Source organism: Etheostoma cragini, chromosome 11 (assembly GCF_013103735.1).
Source record: "Etheostoma cragini isolate CJK2018 chromosome 11, CSU_Ecrag_1.0, whole genome shotgun sequence".
In the NCBI taxonomy this organism is placed as follows: Eukaryota; Metazoa; Chordata; class Actinopteri; order Perciformes; family Percidae; genus Etheostoma; species Etheostoma cragini.
Genome location: NC_048417.1, coordinates 9,471,231 through 9,487,968, shown reverse-complemented (window position 1 = coordinate 9,487,968; position 16,738 = coordinate 9,471,231). Strand labels below are relative to the sequence as shown.

At 38.7% G+C, this 16,738-nt stretch overlaps 1 protein-coding gene across 3 annotated transcripts in view; it reads right to left on the bottom strand.

The window, feature by feature from the left end:
* Positions 1-16,507, bottom strand: part of nalcn (sodium leak channel, non-selective) — a 66,954-nt gene extending 50,447 nt beyond the window's left edge. For 2 of the 3 annotated variants that reach the window (XM_034885127.1, XM_034885128.1), the window contains exons 1-11: positions 16,351-16,467; positions 13,019-13,090; positions 11,870-12,010; positions 11,456-11,638; positions 9,660-9,743; positions 9,352-9,491; positions 9,122-9,250; positions 4,802-4,953; positions 4,077-4,219; positions 3,668-3,772; positions 130-216 (exon numbers count right to left, since the gene is read on the bottom strand). In XM_034885127.1, coding sequence (XP_034741018.1) covers positions 130-216; positions 3,668-3,772; positions 4,077-4,219; positions 4,802-4,953; positions 9,122-9,250; positions 9,352-9,491; positions 9,660-9,743; positions 11,456-11,638; positions 11,870-12,010; positions 13,019-13,090; positions 16,351-16,398 — 1,284 coding nt within the window. In that variant the 5' untranslated portion in view covers positions 16,399-16,467. Of the gene's footprint in view, positions 1-129; positions 217-3,667; positions 3,773-4,076; positions 4,220-4,801; positions 4,954-9,121; positions 9,251-9,351; positions 9,492-9,659; positions 9,744-11,455; positions 11,639-11,869; positions 12,011-12,750; positions 12,813-13,018; positions 13,133-16,350 lie in introns of all 3 variants that reach the window. The other variant, XM_034885129.1, reaches the window with a different exon arrangement.
* Between the last annotated feature and the right edge of the window lie 231 nt (positions 16,508-16,738).

The window sequence follows — 16,738 nt, the reverse complement described above, 5'->3', positions numbered from 1 at the left end:
TGTGTGTGTGTGTGTGTGTGTGTGTGTTTGTGTGTGTGTGTGAGACTGTGTGTGTGTGTGAGAGAGAAAGAGAGAGAAACACTTTACACCAGCAGCATCAGCTGCATATTAATTCTGTGGTGTGTTTACCTGGAGGCAGGCAGGCGCTCGGCCATGGGGTTTGTTAACGTCCACAGCTACAAGCTGCCACCCCCCAGCAGAGTCTTCATGAAACATCTGTGGCACAAGTACAACACATGAGGGGCAGAACACACACAAAACAAACTTGCACACCATTCAAAGTACTGGACTAAACTCAAACACACACATCTACCCTTTGGCTACATCTTCATAAGACATCTGTGACCACAAAATAAGCTGAAGGCGTCAGAGGCACAGATTTGTACCCACACAAAAACAGCATGATAGCTACTAAATACAGTATATAGGCCTAAGGAACTAACACCAGAAATAAAAACAATCTCACAGAAGATACTTCCAAACTCACATTACAGCTGGCTCACTTATGGAATATCAATCATTCATCTACACAACAAATTAGTTATAAACACTATTGTGACAATTGGTTCTCAAATGTGATGTCATTGAGAGTTAACTTTGCTAGTTTCAGTTATTTGTCACACTTTGATGTAACCCCAAAAGGACTTTGATGCAATTGTTTGTGGAAGGCCAAATCTTTCCTTATGCTAATATTATAACAGTTAAGACACTATAAGAAAAAACAGCCTGCAGCCAGAGCATGGCTGGGTGAGACTGTACTTAGGCACATCAATGCTATGAGCTGAATGATAATGTTGGCATACTTGCTCAAAATTACAATGATAGCATGCACATGTCTTGCAGACAGTGTTTTCATCTTTGCACATACATTTAGCGTACTTACATTTGCAATTGACACAAAACCCAAAGAATAGCTGAGGCTGATGAGAATGGCAATTAGTTTCGGTATTTAGTTTTTTTATTTGACCTGATGGTGGTGCTGGTTCAAGTTATCCTGAGGCGGGCCTAAATGCATGTACCAAGTATCATGACATCATCAGTTATTGGTAAATTTCACTCAAAACAACATGAGAACCTCATGCTGGCACTAGAAGAAAAGTAAGGGGATCATTAAAGCCATTAGGATTCATCATCTGGGAACCACACATGTCTGTAAAATGTTTGTGCAAATCCATCCAACAGATGTTGAGATAATTCACAGGAGAATAAGAAACTTTGACCCATTGGTGGCGCTGCTTCACAGTTTATCACATCCTAGCAAAGCTGTGGTGCCCAATCCATAGCTTTTATCATCTTGCCTTTATTAAAACATGGCAAGGAGAATATCAGCTACAACCTTGATGTCAAACAAACAGAGTTTTCATACAACTTCAGACAAGCCAAAGTAGACTTTGATGAAGTCTGCATGATCCTATGATTTATCCGTTGTCATGTTATTAGGGTTTACAGCCTAATCTCTATTAGAAGCCTCAATAATCTGAAGACAGCATAGCAAAGTCAAAGAATAGAGAGTGTGCCATGGGTTGTTTCTCCCAGAGCCACTTTTTACCAGCCTTCCTGTCTAGGGAACATGAGGATGGAAGAACATTGTTCATCTGTGATTGACAGTTAAGTGGTACACCACAGCTAATTAGTTCTACCCCCTCTAAGATAAAGATTGGGGCATGACGATGTGATTACCATTAATTTTAATAATGGAAAAAAAGGCTAATTGTTTTCAAGGTCATAGCTGGGTACATGACGGTGGCACCAGCCTGTTTTCCATCATGACTGAAGTAACAAGGATTTAGTTTCATGACTTTCCATGATGTATCATTTCTAATAAATAACTGAAAACAGTATACTGCTTGTCAGGCCAACTCCATTCAGGTTAAAAAATGTCTAATGTTTAAGAGGTATTTTAGATTCTTAACAAATCCAAGCGTATAATAGTGGCCAATGAATGCTTTTCTTTGAAATAAACAAAATATCTGCAGAATACAGAAGCAGATCCATGCATCTACCCACCATATTCTTTAAAACTGTTGTATTTAAGAGATTTTTTTCTTATTGGCTGATGCCATACGACAACTTATGTATTGTGTTACATATTCTCTGTGAATTCACAAATAACATTTCAGAATGTCTGCCTTCTTATTTACCCAGTTTTTAAATGTAATACAAAAATGTACAAAATACTGAGCCCTGTCCCTCTCTTGATTTTCTCTACTTTAAACCCACCTCTCAACCCTCTTTGTCAATCCAGAGTAGTCTACTGTAAGCGTGGTAGAGGCAATCAAATGCTCCTCACATCAAAAGAAAAATAAGCATTAATCAAGACCAAAGTAACAACCCCTATCGAACCTGAAAGGACATCTGTAAGACAGCTAAATGTTCCAACTTGAATGTCAAGCAAATGCTAATCACTGACATGAATGGATTCTGTCTGGACCAAGTGATGGTGAGGAATGTATGGGCATTTCTAAAATAAAGATCCAGAAACTGCTACCCCTTTTATTATTGTGTTTCCCTTACCCAAATCACTTCTTTATAACAGTGAATATTATGTCAGTAGACCTTATAATCTCTCTCTAGTGTATAGCCGTTTATGGCCTAATCTCATGAAAATGTATAAGCAGTGATAGATAGAAGATGAAGAAAATGATGATCAAAAAGCACCTTTTGAGGTAACAATCTTGTTATTTGCTTTAAACATCCAAATTGAACAAAACCAAATTTAGTTAAAGAGTATCATATTTGTATTTTAAATTAAATTGTAAACTCTTTAGGACAAATGTCTTGCATGATATTTGCTGAAGGTGCTTACTTAAACTTTGGGGTTGTCACTCGCTAAATTGTTCCTTTTAACAAAGAGGAGAAGTGATTATTTTTCAAGCTCTTTTCAAAGGTCCAACCTCCTCACCATGGCACTAAGGGTGACCCCAGATGGCCACTTGCATCTTTGATCACATATATTTAGTCACTGCCCAGAGCTTATGCATGACCTTTGAAACATAGACTTATTAGTAAATCAAAGGCTTACCCTTTAACTCACTCTTTACCATAACAGTCTGCTACTGTTAAGGACGCACTAATTTATTTGTCAGTTTTTTACTGTCTCTTAACTTTACTTGTGAACAAAACCAATGTGAAGGAGTTCCAAACAAAGGAGGGCAATCCAATTGTTTCAAACTCATTTAGTGGCGATCACCAAAACGAACACCAAAACAGACAGTTGCAGCACCCTTAAGATGCCAATTTCGGGGTGCCTGGGTGGCTCACCTGGTAGAGCAAGCGCCCGTTTATAGAGGTTTACTCTTCTAAGCAGAGGTCATGGGTTTGACTCAGCCCTGCGGCCCTTTGCTGCATGTCATTCCCCATCTCTCTCCCCTTTCATGACTTCAGCTGTCCTGTATAAATAAAGGCTTAAAATGCCCAAAACATATTCTTGAAAAAAAATATATAACGCCAATTTTGATGTAAGTAAGTAAAGGCATTAATTTATGAAGATGCACTCATATAACCCTAAAAAAGGCATTCCTGTCAAAATGTGTTTGTGTTCATTCCTTAGAATTTTCTGAATTCATGCAACTTTGATGAGCTTTGAGGAACTCTGATGAATGGACACATTTTTTCCACTCAACCGCTACTTTGTCAACTTGTGTGTCTGTGACTGTGACAGTCATACCTGTGTTGTGGCAGTAGATGTGGTACTGCTCCTTGATCCCCACATCTGCTGAAATTGCACTCTTATCTCAGCAAATGTCTCGATGATGACTGCAATGAACACATTCTGTGAAGGAGAAACACAGAGAGAGGGAAACAGAGAAATTGGGAGAGAAAGATTGTTGTGACAATTAAGAATAAATGTGAATCTCTCGTCTCTTGAATTCCTTTCACTATCTGTGTTGCAATATTCATTCTCTTATTAGCCAGGGAACATTCCACTATCAAAGGGGAAATTGTTAGGTCTGTGGGTAAAAGGTTTGGTCATGTCAATTAACTAAAACCATTTGGTGTTCAACTATCCCCCTCTGTCATGCCATGGGAGCTTAAAAGCATTATGAAATGTGCGGTACAGAGAGATTGGGTCTCACCTTGACAAGCCATGCCAAGAAGAAAATGAGAGTTATAAAGTAGAAGTAGGAGCGCCAGCGGGGGAAGCTGTCAATGGCTCTGTACATGAGGAACACCCAACCCTCCTGTGATGCAGCCTCATACACGGTAAAGATACTCGTACCTAAACAAAGACAGATACATGAATCGGAGAGATGTACAATTAGATAAAAAAAGCAGACATTGTTATTGAAACAAGTGTCAGTATTGGTCCTCTGCGCCACGCGGCAATGTCTGTGAGCTTCACACCAATTATCATGGCTCCCCTCAGACTAAGCCTTTCACAAAAAACATTACCTTGAATTTCTATATAATATGAGTACATTCTGACATCCTAGAGGGTGAAAAACCGCACCCGGTATCCTCCTGGTTTTCCATTCCTTCTTTATAATGTCAAGACTGATTCATCTGATGAAATATTTTTAAGCATGCCTATGTCACTGTCATCGACACATTTGGTCAGATGTAGCTAATTAATCTAAAGTAAGTAAGGTAAAGTAATCAGCAGCTGACAGCAGCTGCCAAGTGTAACTGACAGACAGCTGGCACATCAATAACAGTAGTCGGGATCTATCAATTTAACTATTAAGAACCACGTATTACTGTTTTAAGTGTATCATCTTAACAGTTCTGAATCTGGGCCTTTGGAATTCAGGGTTAGAAATGTAACTGACATAAATTAAATGTCTAAGTGTATAGCTCTTACCTAGTTCATTGAAGCCACTATAACCGAGCTCCTGTCGGCTGAGGCCCAGGTCTTCCAGGTCCTCGCATTTGAAGCCATGAGGACACTGGTAGCCTTCACCATCAGGGGAACAATGGGTGTCTGGGATGGCCAAGCTGTTCCATGTCACATTACTGATCAAAAGAAAGAAAAAACACTTGTTGCAGCAATGTTGCATTGTTGCATTTACAAATGTATGCAACATCTGGTACATGGAAGTAATATCTTAAATAGAAAAAAATATATACTGTAATGTGTGAATACAAAAAGAGATTGTAACAACAAAATGAAGCAAGAATTTTTGTATCTTTAAGTGGATTTCAAAATCAATGGTGAGCTGTGAGATATCTTTTAAGATTTGACGCTGATACTTGAGTTTATGGTTAAGGTGAAAAATCTATAGCCAGTTACAAATGTTATATAAGCATGACATACACACATACACAGATGCATATTGCCTGTGTGCACACACATACAGAGTGCAAACACACACTGTGCCCTGTCCCTCTTTTCCTGTCTTTTAGCCACAGGTGTTTTTTCCAGAATTTTTTTGTAATGTTTTGCATAACTGAAAATGTGAGTCCGGTCAACAGCTTTTGCCCACCTCGAAGAACACCTATTGTTTAAACATAATACACTGAATCAGTGTGTTTGGCAGATGAAGCACTACACTAACAATACCCTTTTTCTCAAGTTCTATATCCAATTAAAAACAAAGTATATTTACTGCAATGCGACCCCAATGCGTCATCGGATATTAAGGAAACATGCTAGGTTGAAATACTATCTTTTCTGACAATAATGCTAATGCCAGTATTTTATCCTTGTAAAATTTCCGTTCCGTGACAGAATTTCTGTTTGTGTTTTGGCCAGTGTGTTGTTATCAACTACGCAGTTTGACAGCCAGGCCGGGTTGCCAGATGTACCTGTAAAAACGTAAACCCAGCGGGCTACACCTGTAACATTAGGAAAGCCATGAAAGCAGCAAACGAACAAACAAAATCGAGATAGATTCTACCCAACCTAAAAAAAAAAACTGCATGTTTCTAACAGTTGCGTGACCAGTGACATGACAAAAAGACGCAGAGTTGGCTAATTTCCAAACAGGTAAGGGTTAACTTCAGGCTAATTTATCACAGCTACAAGGAACGGGCAATTTATGTCATTTCAACAATTGTGTACTCACAATGAATTATATAACTAGAGTGCCCAAGTTGGTTTTGAGTTGAACTTGAAAAAAAATCAAGAGATTGTGAGTTTGCAGTGGGTGCAGCAATTGTTGCTGTAATTCTAAGTGTGCAGTCAGGTGGAGAGGACAGCAAAATTGTGTTATTTTTAGCGGTTCCTACCATAATTCTAAACCGAGGAAGTGTGTCTGTCCGTCGGGTGGTGAGGACAACAAGGTTGTTGTGATTTTAGCAATTCCTTCAGTAATTCTAAGCCCAAAAAGTGTTTGTTAGTTTGGTACGGAGCTCTGTGTGAGCATGGGCTTTTATGACTGTCAATATAGCCAGCATCTAATGTTAGCTACTCCGCTGTGCTGTACCGTAATGTCTGACTATGTGAGGCTAGCGTCTAGCAACATTGTTGTGAATGCTGCGGTCTCAGCCTGGCAATCTCCTCTGTGGACGAGGGAGCGGGGGAGACGACTCTCTCAAGTATTTTGAATTTGTACTGCTATAACTATTTGCCCACTAGCTGTCAGTATTACATATTGCACCTTTAATAAATATGTTTTTAGATCACTTTTTTTCATAAAAGAGACATGCACACCCCATTACACCCTCTAAAATGTTACTATTACATTAATTGATTCAAAATATCTAATCAATAATGCGTTCATTTGTTGAATCCCAGAAATGATTTTGTCGTGTCATTCAAAAATGCCTATATATTTTCTTTTAAGAAGACTTTTCTATTTAGAATAATGCTCAAACACACAAACACAAAATAGCTTTAAAGAACTCTACAAAACACGAAAGCCCCATTGAGTAGATCTAATTCATAAGTAACAAAACCAAGAATGTAATTATTTACCATGAAGTTAAATAGCCATTAGGTTAATAATTGCAGAAATCCTGACATCCAGGAGAGGACACCCTATTTTGTTCAAAAATCCAAACGGTTTTAATATAATATCCATATCTGAAAATATTTCCCCAAATCCCATCACATCCCTTGTGTGTTAAAAGCTAGGGAGCTTTGACTTTGTGCCAAAGGCATATGGCAGATAGAGATTAGACACATCAGTCGTTGTGTGACATATTTAAAAAATGCCCCATTGAAGCATATGTGAGGGACTTGGGTAAAAGAGCGCAGCAGCAAACAAATTAGATGCGCCGCCACGCCACTTTAGGAATGATGGTATAGAGGGATGTCGGGTCGATAAATATGACTGTGTTGCGTGCTCTCTTTCCTTCCAATGATCAATGTATGCAGTGTAAGGTGCTTAGGCACACAATCAGTAAGGAAAGATAAATGGGTAGCGCTTGTGCATGAATGACCTTCATACTGGACAATGTAGGAAATTATTATTATTATAATTAGTATTAGCTCTCCCTGCAGCCTGGGAATTTCACCATGATGGTTGCTTCCCCAACCTTTTGTCTCCACAGGGATTCCTATTCTCTGTATGCTATCAACATCCTGAACTGAATATGTGAAAACAAATTCTTCACAATTGTGTTTAAATACATACTCATTTTTTACATGTGCACAAACTGTCATACATCCCCAATCCCGCATTTCCCCCAGTGCTGGTATCCAGAGGGTTATTCAGCCTTTCAACATTATAATACTGGTCATTTCACTTTAATTCATTTTCAAAGACAATTAAAAAGTAGGTTAAGTTAAATTAAAGTACTTGGATTTTTTTAATTTGATAATTTTCCACCCAAAATTGCTATGTGGTTTTAAAAGAATGTGACCTTAAATCCCCATTCGCCCACAAGTCGTTGGGTTTCCTGTTGCAAGAATATGCTGAACACCATTGTTTAAAAGTAAACAACGTATTTTAGAAGGGAGCCCCGGCCTGTGTACCCTCTAAATTCCTATAATTAAAAAAAAGTATAACAGTAACCCTGACCGAAACAGCTCCTGAATTAATTAAATTAGGTTGTTCAGAGGTGCTGCTCCACACAACAAAGCCAAGATAATGTGTTACTGCTTAGATGGTCACACCGAATTGATCACAAAAGATGAGAGGCTGTCAAAATCTGTCAGAATGACTAATCAGGCTGACCCATCATTGTTTGGTTTCCTGTAATTCATTAAAGCAGGATGTCACAATGGGGTGCAAACAGCAAACCGTTTTACGTTTTTATTCACTATATTGCACACACTTTTTTAACTCTATCTGACTTTGTAACTGAGGTTTCACACTATATGTATTACCTTGCCATTGTGCAGGGGAAGGGTATTGTTTTTTGGGAGGGATACGTTGTAAACCTGTTAACAGCTGGGCTATACAAAAAATTTAATTTTGTATCAAGCACCAAATATGACATTAGATTTTACCATCAAGTCATTTTTTTGTCAATATGTACAGTATTCATTCACACAAACACAAATGTTTCAAAGAGGACCAAGTTACTCTTTGAAACAAAGAGTAACTTTATCTCAAACCTTTGATAACATCCCAGCACACCAGGACAAATATTCTTCATGATATGGTTTTGGTTAAACCAGTTGTTTCAAAGTGCTATATACTGGGCATTTATACTGCAACATGACAGCTGGGTATAGTGCATTAAATGCAAACAGATATTGTCTTTTTAAAGTTTCAAATCTTTTAATGTAGCATCTACTTTCTGCAGACCCCTGCAGTATTTCACATGGGCAGACTGTAATACAAGCTACCTCTGCAAAGTAATTTCCAGAACTCACACGTAACATATACTTTCGAAAACAAAGCCTGCCTATTTAAAAGGTGCTCACTAAAAAGCTGAAGGATAAACGTACTACAATTGCTTAGTTGAAACAAGTAAGAGTGTCAGCAAACAACAAATTAGCCATCCAAAGTTACATGTCTTTATACTTAAAGTCAACTCTATTGTGCCTCTTGGACAATTTAGAAATCTGGTTCTAAACCTGCAACCTTCTACTTGTAACTGCTTTAAAGAATTGTATTTTCTTTTGCATCCCTATTATCCTAATTTATTTATAAAAAAAAAAATCCAATATTGAATTGTTTATTGTCTTTCTATATTTCTTTTTGTAATATGACTCAATTCCATTGTAAATGAGTGTTGCCCTTTATGGTCTCTCAAGGATAAATAAAGATTGAATGAATGTTGTTCTTACCCTCTCTGTGTATCATTAGTAACACAGTGGTGGTTGAACGTTCCAAACATTTGAACACCCAGAATTCCATAAAGCAGGAGAAAAAACAGCAGGAAGATAGACACGCTCCAGATCTGTTCCCCAGATCGCCTGCAAAGCAGAAGAGTAAAAATTGGCACATTGTTACGTGTATGGCTATTCATTAAGTTTGGAGACCATGGTGTAGAGAAATGCTCATGACAGTTTTCTACTTCAGTATGTTGGTGATGCGAGAGCGAGGGAGCTCAAAGCGGAAGTATATCCGGAAGGCCCGGATCATAATGAGCGCTCGGGGGATTCTCAACATTCCCCATGGAGACATCTGATCCACAAGCTCTGCTATTTCAAACACCTAAAACAAAGAGAAATGGATTGTTACAAAGTAAAAAGCAGCTACTACAATTGACTGCTTTATGCCAAGCTGTACACACATACTTATATGATGTATGTGTGTGTGTGTGTGTTTATATATATATAAATAATTGCAGAGAAACCTTTCTTTTTAAATGTTGCATTATACCTGTAGCACTAGGGACACCCAGATGAAAAACACCATGAATCCATCAAACATACACCAGCGATCCTTCCCATAGGAGTTATCCCCCTGTGAAGAGACAAAACAAAGAAAGAGGAGGCATCAGCAAAAGGCCAAAAGCACAAAAACAGGAGCAAAACATATAAACAAGAATAAATGCACATCGTCATCCTCCAAGGCCATATTTTTCAAAAAAGCTGATGTATTCTAATAATCACAAGACATCCTGTGATGTTTTAATGCTTTAATAATGTCATCAGGGTTCTGAAAATTGCCAACATCATGTTCAAACCATCACCTTCTAAAAAAAATGGAAGCTTTTACTGATAGAAAGCTGTTGTGTGAAAAAGTAATGACATAGCAATATCCACGGAAAATAACAATCTGAAATTACAGTCTAACAACAATATTCAAACAGCTCTGTTATCAACATGATAAGACATAAAATGAATAGTCCCCTAAAGTGTGAAGAAACTGAAATGCCATAGGGCCAGCAAAAATGGGTATACTTAATAACCACTTACACAGAGAAAGAGAGTCTGCAAGAAGCTCTTAAACGTTCAGCCTACCACAGGAAGAAAGGCTGCAAATAGGAGGGTGTGTTCTAACACTCTACAGAGACCATGTTTGATTACACACTGACAAGAACAAAAGCATACAATTACTGTACTTTACCAGGCTGTGTGCATCGTTTGCTTTACGCAGGCACTTTCATCAACAAGCTACAAAATATGACTTCCAATTGTCAATCAAGGTTATAGAACTGTTTAATAAATCCACAAATTTATAAAATTCTAATCTGGGACTGGTGCCTCATTTAAACAAGTGGAATTTTACTTGACATACACAGTAAATAAACCTTCCCATTTTACGGACAAAGATGGGTTTGCTCTACCTTTAAGAACTGGAAGGAACAACAAGAGAAAAAAACAAAAACTGTTCCAGTTGTGTACTGTTTTCCTGCACACGTGATTCTAAATCTGTGTCCTCCAGTGCCTCCCTGCTTGTTATCCTTTATTTGCCAATTAAGCTGTCCACACTTTTTTTATGGCAGTAATTATGCCTTTCATCTACCAGCTCTCTGTTCATGGATGCTTCTTTAGGACATTATCTGTGTACTTTGGATTTGAATTGGGTTAAATTATCGGACTTAAAAACAATTTCATAACTATGAAAAAACTGTTTTTTGCCTCGTTCCCAGGCTAACTGATTCGCCAGGACAAGAGCGGCTCACGGCATCTCCACAGTTAAACCAGAGACAGTACCAGGGACCCGGGTCACAACGGCCTAGTGGCTAGCTGCTTGCTAGCTGCTACTTAAAAAAAAAGGTTGCAGCAAGACCCAGCACAGGAGAACGCAGGGACGCAGGGAGAAGGAGCACCCGGGCCAGTGCCTAACTTGTTTCTGTGGCCTAAGGCATAGACTGTGTGGTCTGAGGCTGTGAGATAGCCACGCCCCTTCATTTGAATATGACAAGTGAAAATAAATAGAGGGAAATAAATAAATGTGACATTATGAAATAAAAGTCCCCTGAAACTAAATTTACGCAACACCTATTTATTTATTCAACATACATTAACTAATTTTGTATATTTAGATTTATTTCATTTCCTCATTTATTTATTTTAGGATGTGCCTCATAGCCATATTAATTGCTTTATGTATTTATTTGTTTATTTAATATTGAAAAAAATGGGGTTTAAAAAAATGTAATCTTATAGTTTGATTTTGGTAATGTGCTACCTATGGCCATGTAACTCTGCTCAACTGTCAGTTGCTACCTTGATGATTCCTCTGATGTGCATCTTGGCAATCATCTCTGCGGTGTAGAGGAACATGAGCAGTGTGTCCAGCGTGAAGGTCACATACTGCAACGGAGGGTAATGCTCAAATGTCTTGGGGGTGTTCATACACACAGAGATGACACTGATGATGGCACAAGCCCGCAGCAGAGAGTGCACCCACTGCAGAAAGACAAAAGAAGAAACATGGTTCAGCAATAAATGGTTCTATAATATTTAGTTGTATTCTTTGCTGTCCAGCTATTTAAATAACCTTGCCATATTTGTAAAAACAACATTACAAAGAAATTGCATCAATTAAGTGTGGCTTACAAATAAGTAAAATATCTGGCATGAATGGAACATGATATTGTGTTGAGCTGCTGAGCATGACACAGATGCGAGTACACTCACTGGTTTGTTGATCCAGAAAATGTCAGCGCTGTCTGCGAGGGTCTCATCCGGACCAAAGTCGGTCATAGGCTGGGCCTCGACCCGTGAACTCTGTTTCCTCTTTAGCATGCTGGGACTTGCCGTGCTATACAGAGAGTGGATCTGACAGAGAGAGGGAGGCAAACCAAACAGTGAACAAAGCTAAATGAGGAACAGGAGAAAACACTGGCTGCATCCAAGTCTGGGTAGTGGCAGTACCACTTTTAGTAACTCCAATGTGTCCAATGTGAATGATAATCTGTGTACCGTGTACAACACTTAATGCAGCTCAGAGGCACTTGGCTTGCCGTATACAGTATGGCCACATTAACAGTTCTGACTTTAAAAATACAAGTGCACTACTTGCTAGACAACGCTTACTGTAAATCGTTGTATATGAATATAGTGTTCATCTATTAAATAAGCTCTGTATCAGTACTGGCTTCTGAATGTCATTACATGTAGTTTTAAGCTTTAGTATACTGTGGTGTATTACAAAAATGAACTACCCTGACTTGAATTGCCAGAACAGAGGTGTGGATTTTAAAATTAAATTTGTTAAATGGCCACCGTGATACACAAAGTAGCACACATGGAACACATGACGAGTGTATTCACAGCTACAGTAACTTACCATTCGAAAAGATCATACATGATCTTCTTTGTATTGAACACCAAGGCGTATTAAGCTGTGCAACCTACTGTACAGTGTGAGGTCTGAGTTAGTGTTACCTGTGCCTTTTCATGGTTCAGTATGCTTGTGTATATGTGTATGCAGAAAAAAAAAAAAAAAGTATACAGGCTGTTTCAACATAAGAACACAAGAAGAAATGACACTCTGAATGGAGACAAAGCGCACATACCAAAGGGAAAAGTAAAGCTGAAATTGCTCCAGCACTGCACATAACATGCGATCAGGCATACCCTGTAAATGACACACAACAGTTAGTTAACACCGTGACTCTTATGGTGTACAGTACACTACCCACAACTACAGTACGTTTATAGAGACAGGAATGCCCACCACGTCTGACATCAAGGCATATATGCGACACTCTGTGACTGAGTGAGTGAGTAACTGAGGTGTTGGAAGAAGATGGGGTGGAGGTGGAGGAGGACCAGGGGACTCACTGTGAGGCTCCTCATTGGTGCATTCATCCCCAGGTCGCAGAGGGGTGGAGAGACCAACCAGAGAGAGAGAGACTAGAGATGCAAAAAGGAGAATGTCCTAAAGGCCTGGGGGTCCTGTGGCAGCAGTCAGTGATTGGTAGCAGTCATAAGAGCAGTAAAGAGGGGTGAGAGAACATTCACAATGCTGCTAGGTGCAGCGTTACTTAGCACATATCTATGCAATCAATTTGTTCCACCCAACTTACATAAAAACATAACCTCTAGTGGTATGTAGCCATGATGATAGTTGTTGGTTATATTTGTCCATATTTTGAAATATCTGTATCTGATATCTCTGGCGCTGCCCGAATACAATGTCTGTGGGGCTCTCAGCACACTTGAAAACATCTTTTTCTAGAACCAATAGCTCTACCCCTTTGACACTGGAGAATCCACAGAACACACTAAGTTTTTAAAGTAACCATTTCTCACCCAAAAATAACAGAGACACAATCTCAAATTCATTTACCTTAATTATACTAGGATAGAGGCTGAAATCTCAAAAACAGATGCCTCAGAAGATCCATCTAAAACTATTTGCATGGCTCGATTGGAATGTGAGAAATTGCATGATTTGTAACTTGGGTGTAACAGTCCTTCAAAAAACAGCAATGAAATTCAATTCAACAATGTGGGATTGTGAAGCTTTTACACATCAAAAATTTGTAATTTTGTAGGTGTCATCGACATAAACATAAAAAATCTAAAAAGGAAAAGACTTTGATTCCCAAATGCCCAGACGAAATGTGTCACTGCATCATAAGCACATGAGTAGTTTGTGTTTCTATGTTCCCATCAATGAAGTGTGCTACTATATCAACGTGAAATAAATTATAACTGAATTATTACATTTACAGTTACTATGAATTGAACAAGACAATGCCTGGTAGTCTGGTAGTGATGTTGTTTTAATAGTATATTTGATAAATGAGCAAATGGCATGATCTACTGTCCCATTTAAACTGTTACATGTAAACGTGCAACAAATGAATTGAATAAATTAAAAAAAATTAAATTTCTGAAATTCCAAAAATAACTATTTTTTTTTTAAAGTGACAAAAAACTTTGCACACCTTTTAAAAAGTAAAAAAAGATCCAATGAGAACAAAAACACATGGGAAGAACAATGTAACTGTGTCACCCTTGTTTCCTTTCATGCTCTTACCAAGAAAAGAAAGTGTCCATATAAACCTCATGTAGTTAGAAGCAATTTCCCAGTGTAATTGCTACACTTAACATATGCAAATGGAGACGTGAAGAAGAGTGAAAACTAAATTGCAGGGTCTAAGTGCTATTATGTGGGAGTATAGGTGGCAAAGACTGCAATTAGTTTCCCATTTGGAGAGAGGGCATGTGTCTCATGGGTAGGATGCGATCACTGGGCAGATTAATTGTAACTAGTATTTGTTGGAGTCTGCAAACTTTTTTTTCGCTGAAGTTTTATTCTTGAAGAGTACACTTTGGCAGTATCATCTTAATTACAGCAGACAAGAAAACGTTTGGTTGATGCTGGCAGCACATTTGTACAGATGTTTTTTTGTCTACCACAGCCTCGAGTGGCAATTAGACATTTATACAAAAAGGTGTTATGTTGGTACGCTTAATTCAAATTTATGGAAAAGATCAATACAATCTCAAGGTAATGGTGGACTCATACAGCTCCTGACTGAGGAGGCGGGCATACAGCGGCCACAATAACATTCACCCCCCCCCCCCTTTTTATCCCCATGTTGAATTGAATTAATTAATATTTTACATGAACAATGGTTTCAATTATTAAGTGTACTGTAAAAGGTGCCACTCGTGGTGACGAACACATAGAGAGTTATCAGCCAACTTCAGCAGTTTTGCTCTACCTGCTCTCATTGACTTTGTTTACAGCAGCAGCAAGTACATCTTTTCAGAAAATGACAAAACGCTCTGATTCTGTACACCCAGTGTGCGCTACCTGTGCAGCACCAACCAAAAGACAGTGAGCAAGTAGCTGGTGAACATAATGGAGCACTAAAGTTCCATTGTGCCTGTTTAATGTGTAAAAGGGAAATAATAATAAGATTTCATAGCACACTTGGTTTGCCATTTGGAGATGGGCAGGCAGCATACAGTGAGTTTATCAGAGCTTTAACGCTGAGAGCACCTTCATGCTGGATCTGAAAATGATGCTGAAGAAAGCAGTGAAAGTAGGCAAACACTAAGGTTGAGGGAAATTAAAACAAAAACAAGGAGCTGAAAGATGCTACAATGCTCCATAGAGCTGAAGGGCACTGCCAAGCGACAACTTTTACATTATTTGACCCATGTTTAATCTCTACGTATTACCTAGAGCAGCTTTTTATATATATATATATATATATATATATATATATATATATATATATATATATATATACCTTGATACTAACGTAGGCTATCAGGTCACTCAGCCCATCTATTAATAAGAACTAAAACTCATCAGATCCTTGCCAAAATTGATGCAATGTCTGGCATACTGCAAAAGAAATGTTTAGTAGCCTTATCAGTTCTTCTCTTGTAGGCTAATCTTGTCTAGCAGCATTTCGCATTACAAGATGCGATGCCATTGTTTGCAGCATGTTTAACTTGTCAGTACCGTCAGTAAACGTCATAAAGATTTTCTAAATAATAGTGTAACTTCTCGAGTTATTGTGTGGCACAATCTTGAAGAAAACTTCAAATCAATCTTGTTAAAAACAAGCTACACCTGGAGCAGTTAAGATACAAGGCCCTATCTTTGCTAACCCACTTGGCTTTAATGGGCGACTGAGAAACCCTAAAACCCTTGTGGGAAACTGCTCAACCTTCTTTTCGACACAAGACAAGCTGCTGTGGCATATGGCCGGAAAAGGGCTGTCACACAACTGGCTGTCAATCAAGAAATTCATTTCCATACTGAGATCGAGAACTTAATGAATGACACCAACCAGGCTAAGGTTACTATGGAAACGGACGAGAGCTAAGGTGCTAAATTGGGCAAACACAATACAAAGTGCGTAGGTCAACGTTATACAAAGGTGTAGGCTAACGTAGCTAGGTTCCTAACGAAGCTAATGTGATATGTTACAATATGGCCACGTGATAGTGTAGCAAATACACGACAACATTTTAGTCAAGGCCTACTCAGGAGGATGAAAATGTCTCCACTTCCTGGAGTACCAACAAGCTAGCGCGCATCAGCACGAAGCGTCAGTAGCATCCTTAAAGCACAACAGCTGGATGTCCAGTTAGATACACAACAAGTGTAGCAGCAGAGAAAAAACAAACACTGAATCACTTACGAGAGGAGGATTTCCCTTATGTGAAGTGTCTCGTCCCGTCCATGACATTAGCTGTTTTCCGGCTGTGTGTTGGGATAGTGTGGGAGAGTGCGGGAGCGCGCGCAGGTTCCAATCACATCAACTGCACCAGCGCATCCAGCGGAGGCGCGCAGCCGTCTCTATAGTAACAGCCGAACGTCCTCAAGTTGCTGCATCACAACAACAGTAACCTAAATACTTTTATTTGCCTCGTTCTCACTTGTTTTACTACTGTAAAGATTAATTGTGGCAGACTAACACAATCATTATCACGTAAAAAAGTAAATATCATGAATAACGAGTAGTCTAGCCTATGAATATGAATACGTATTTTTCTTTCTCCTCTCTCTCTCTCTCTCTCTAACTTTCT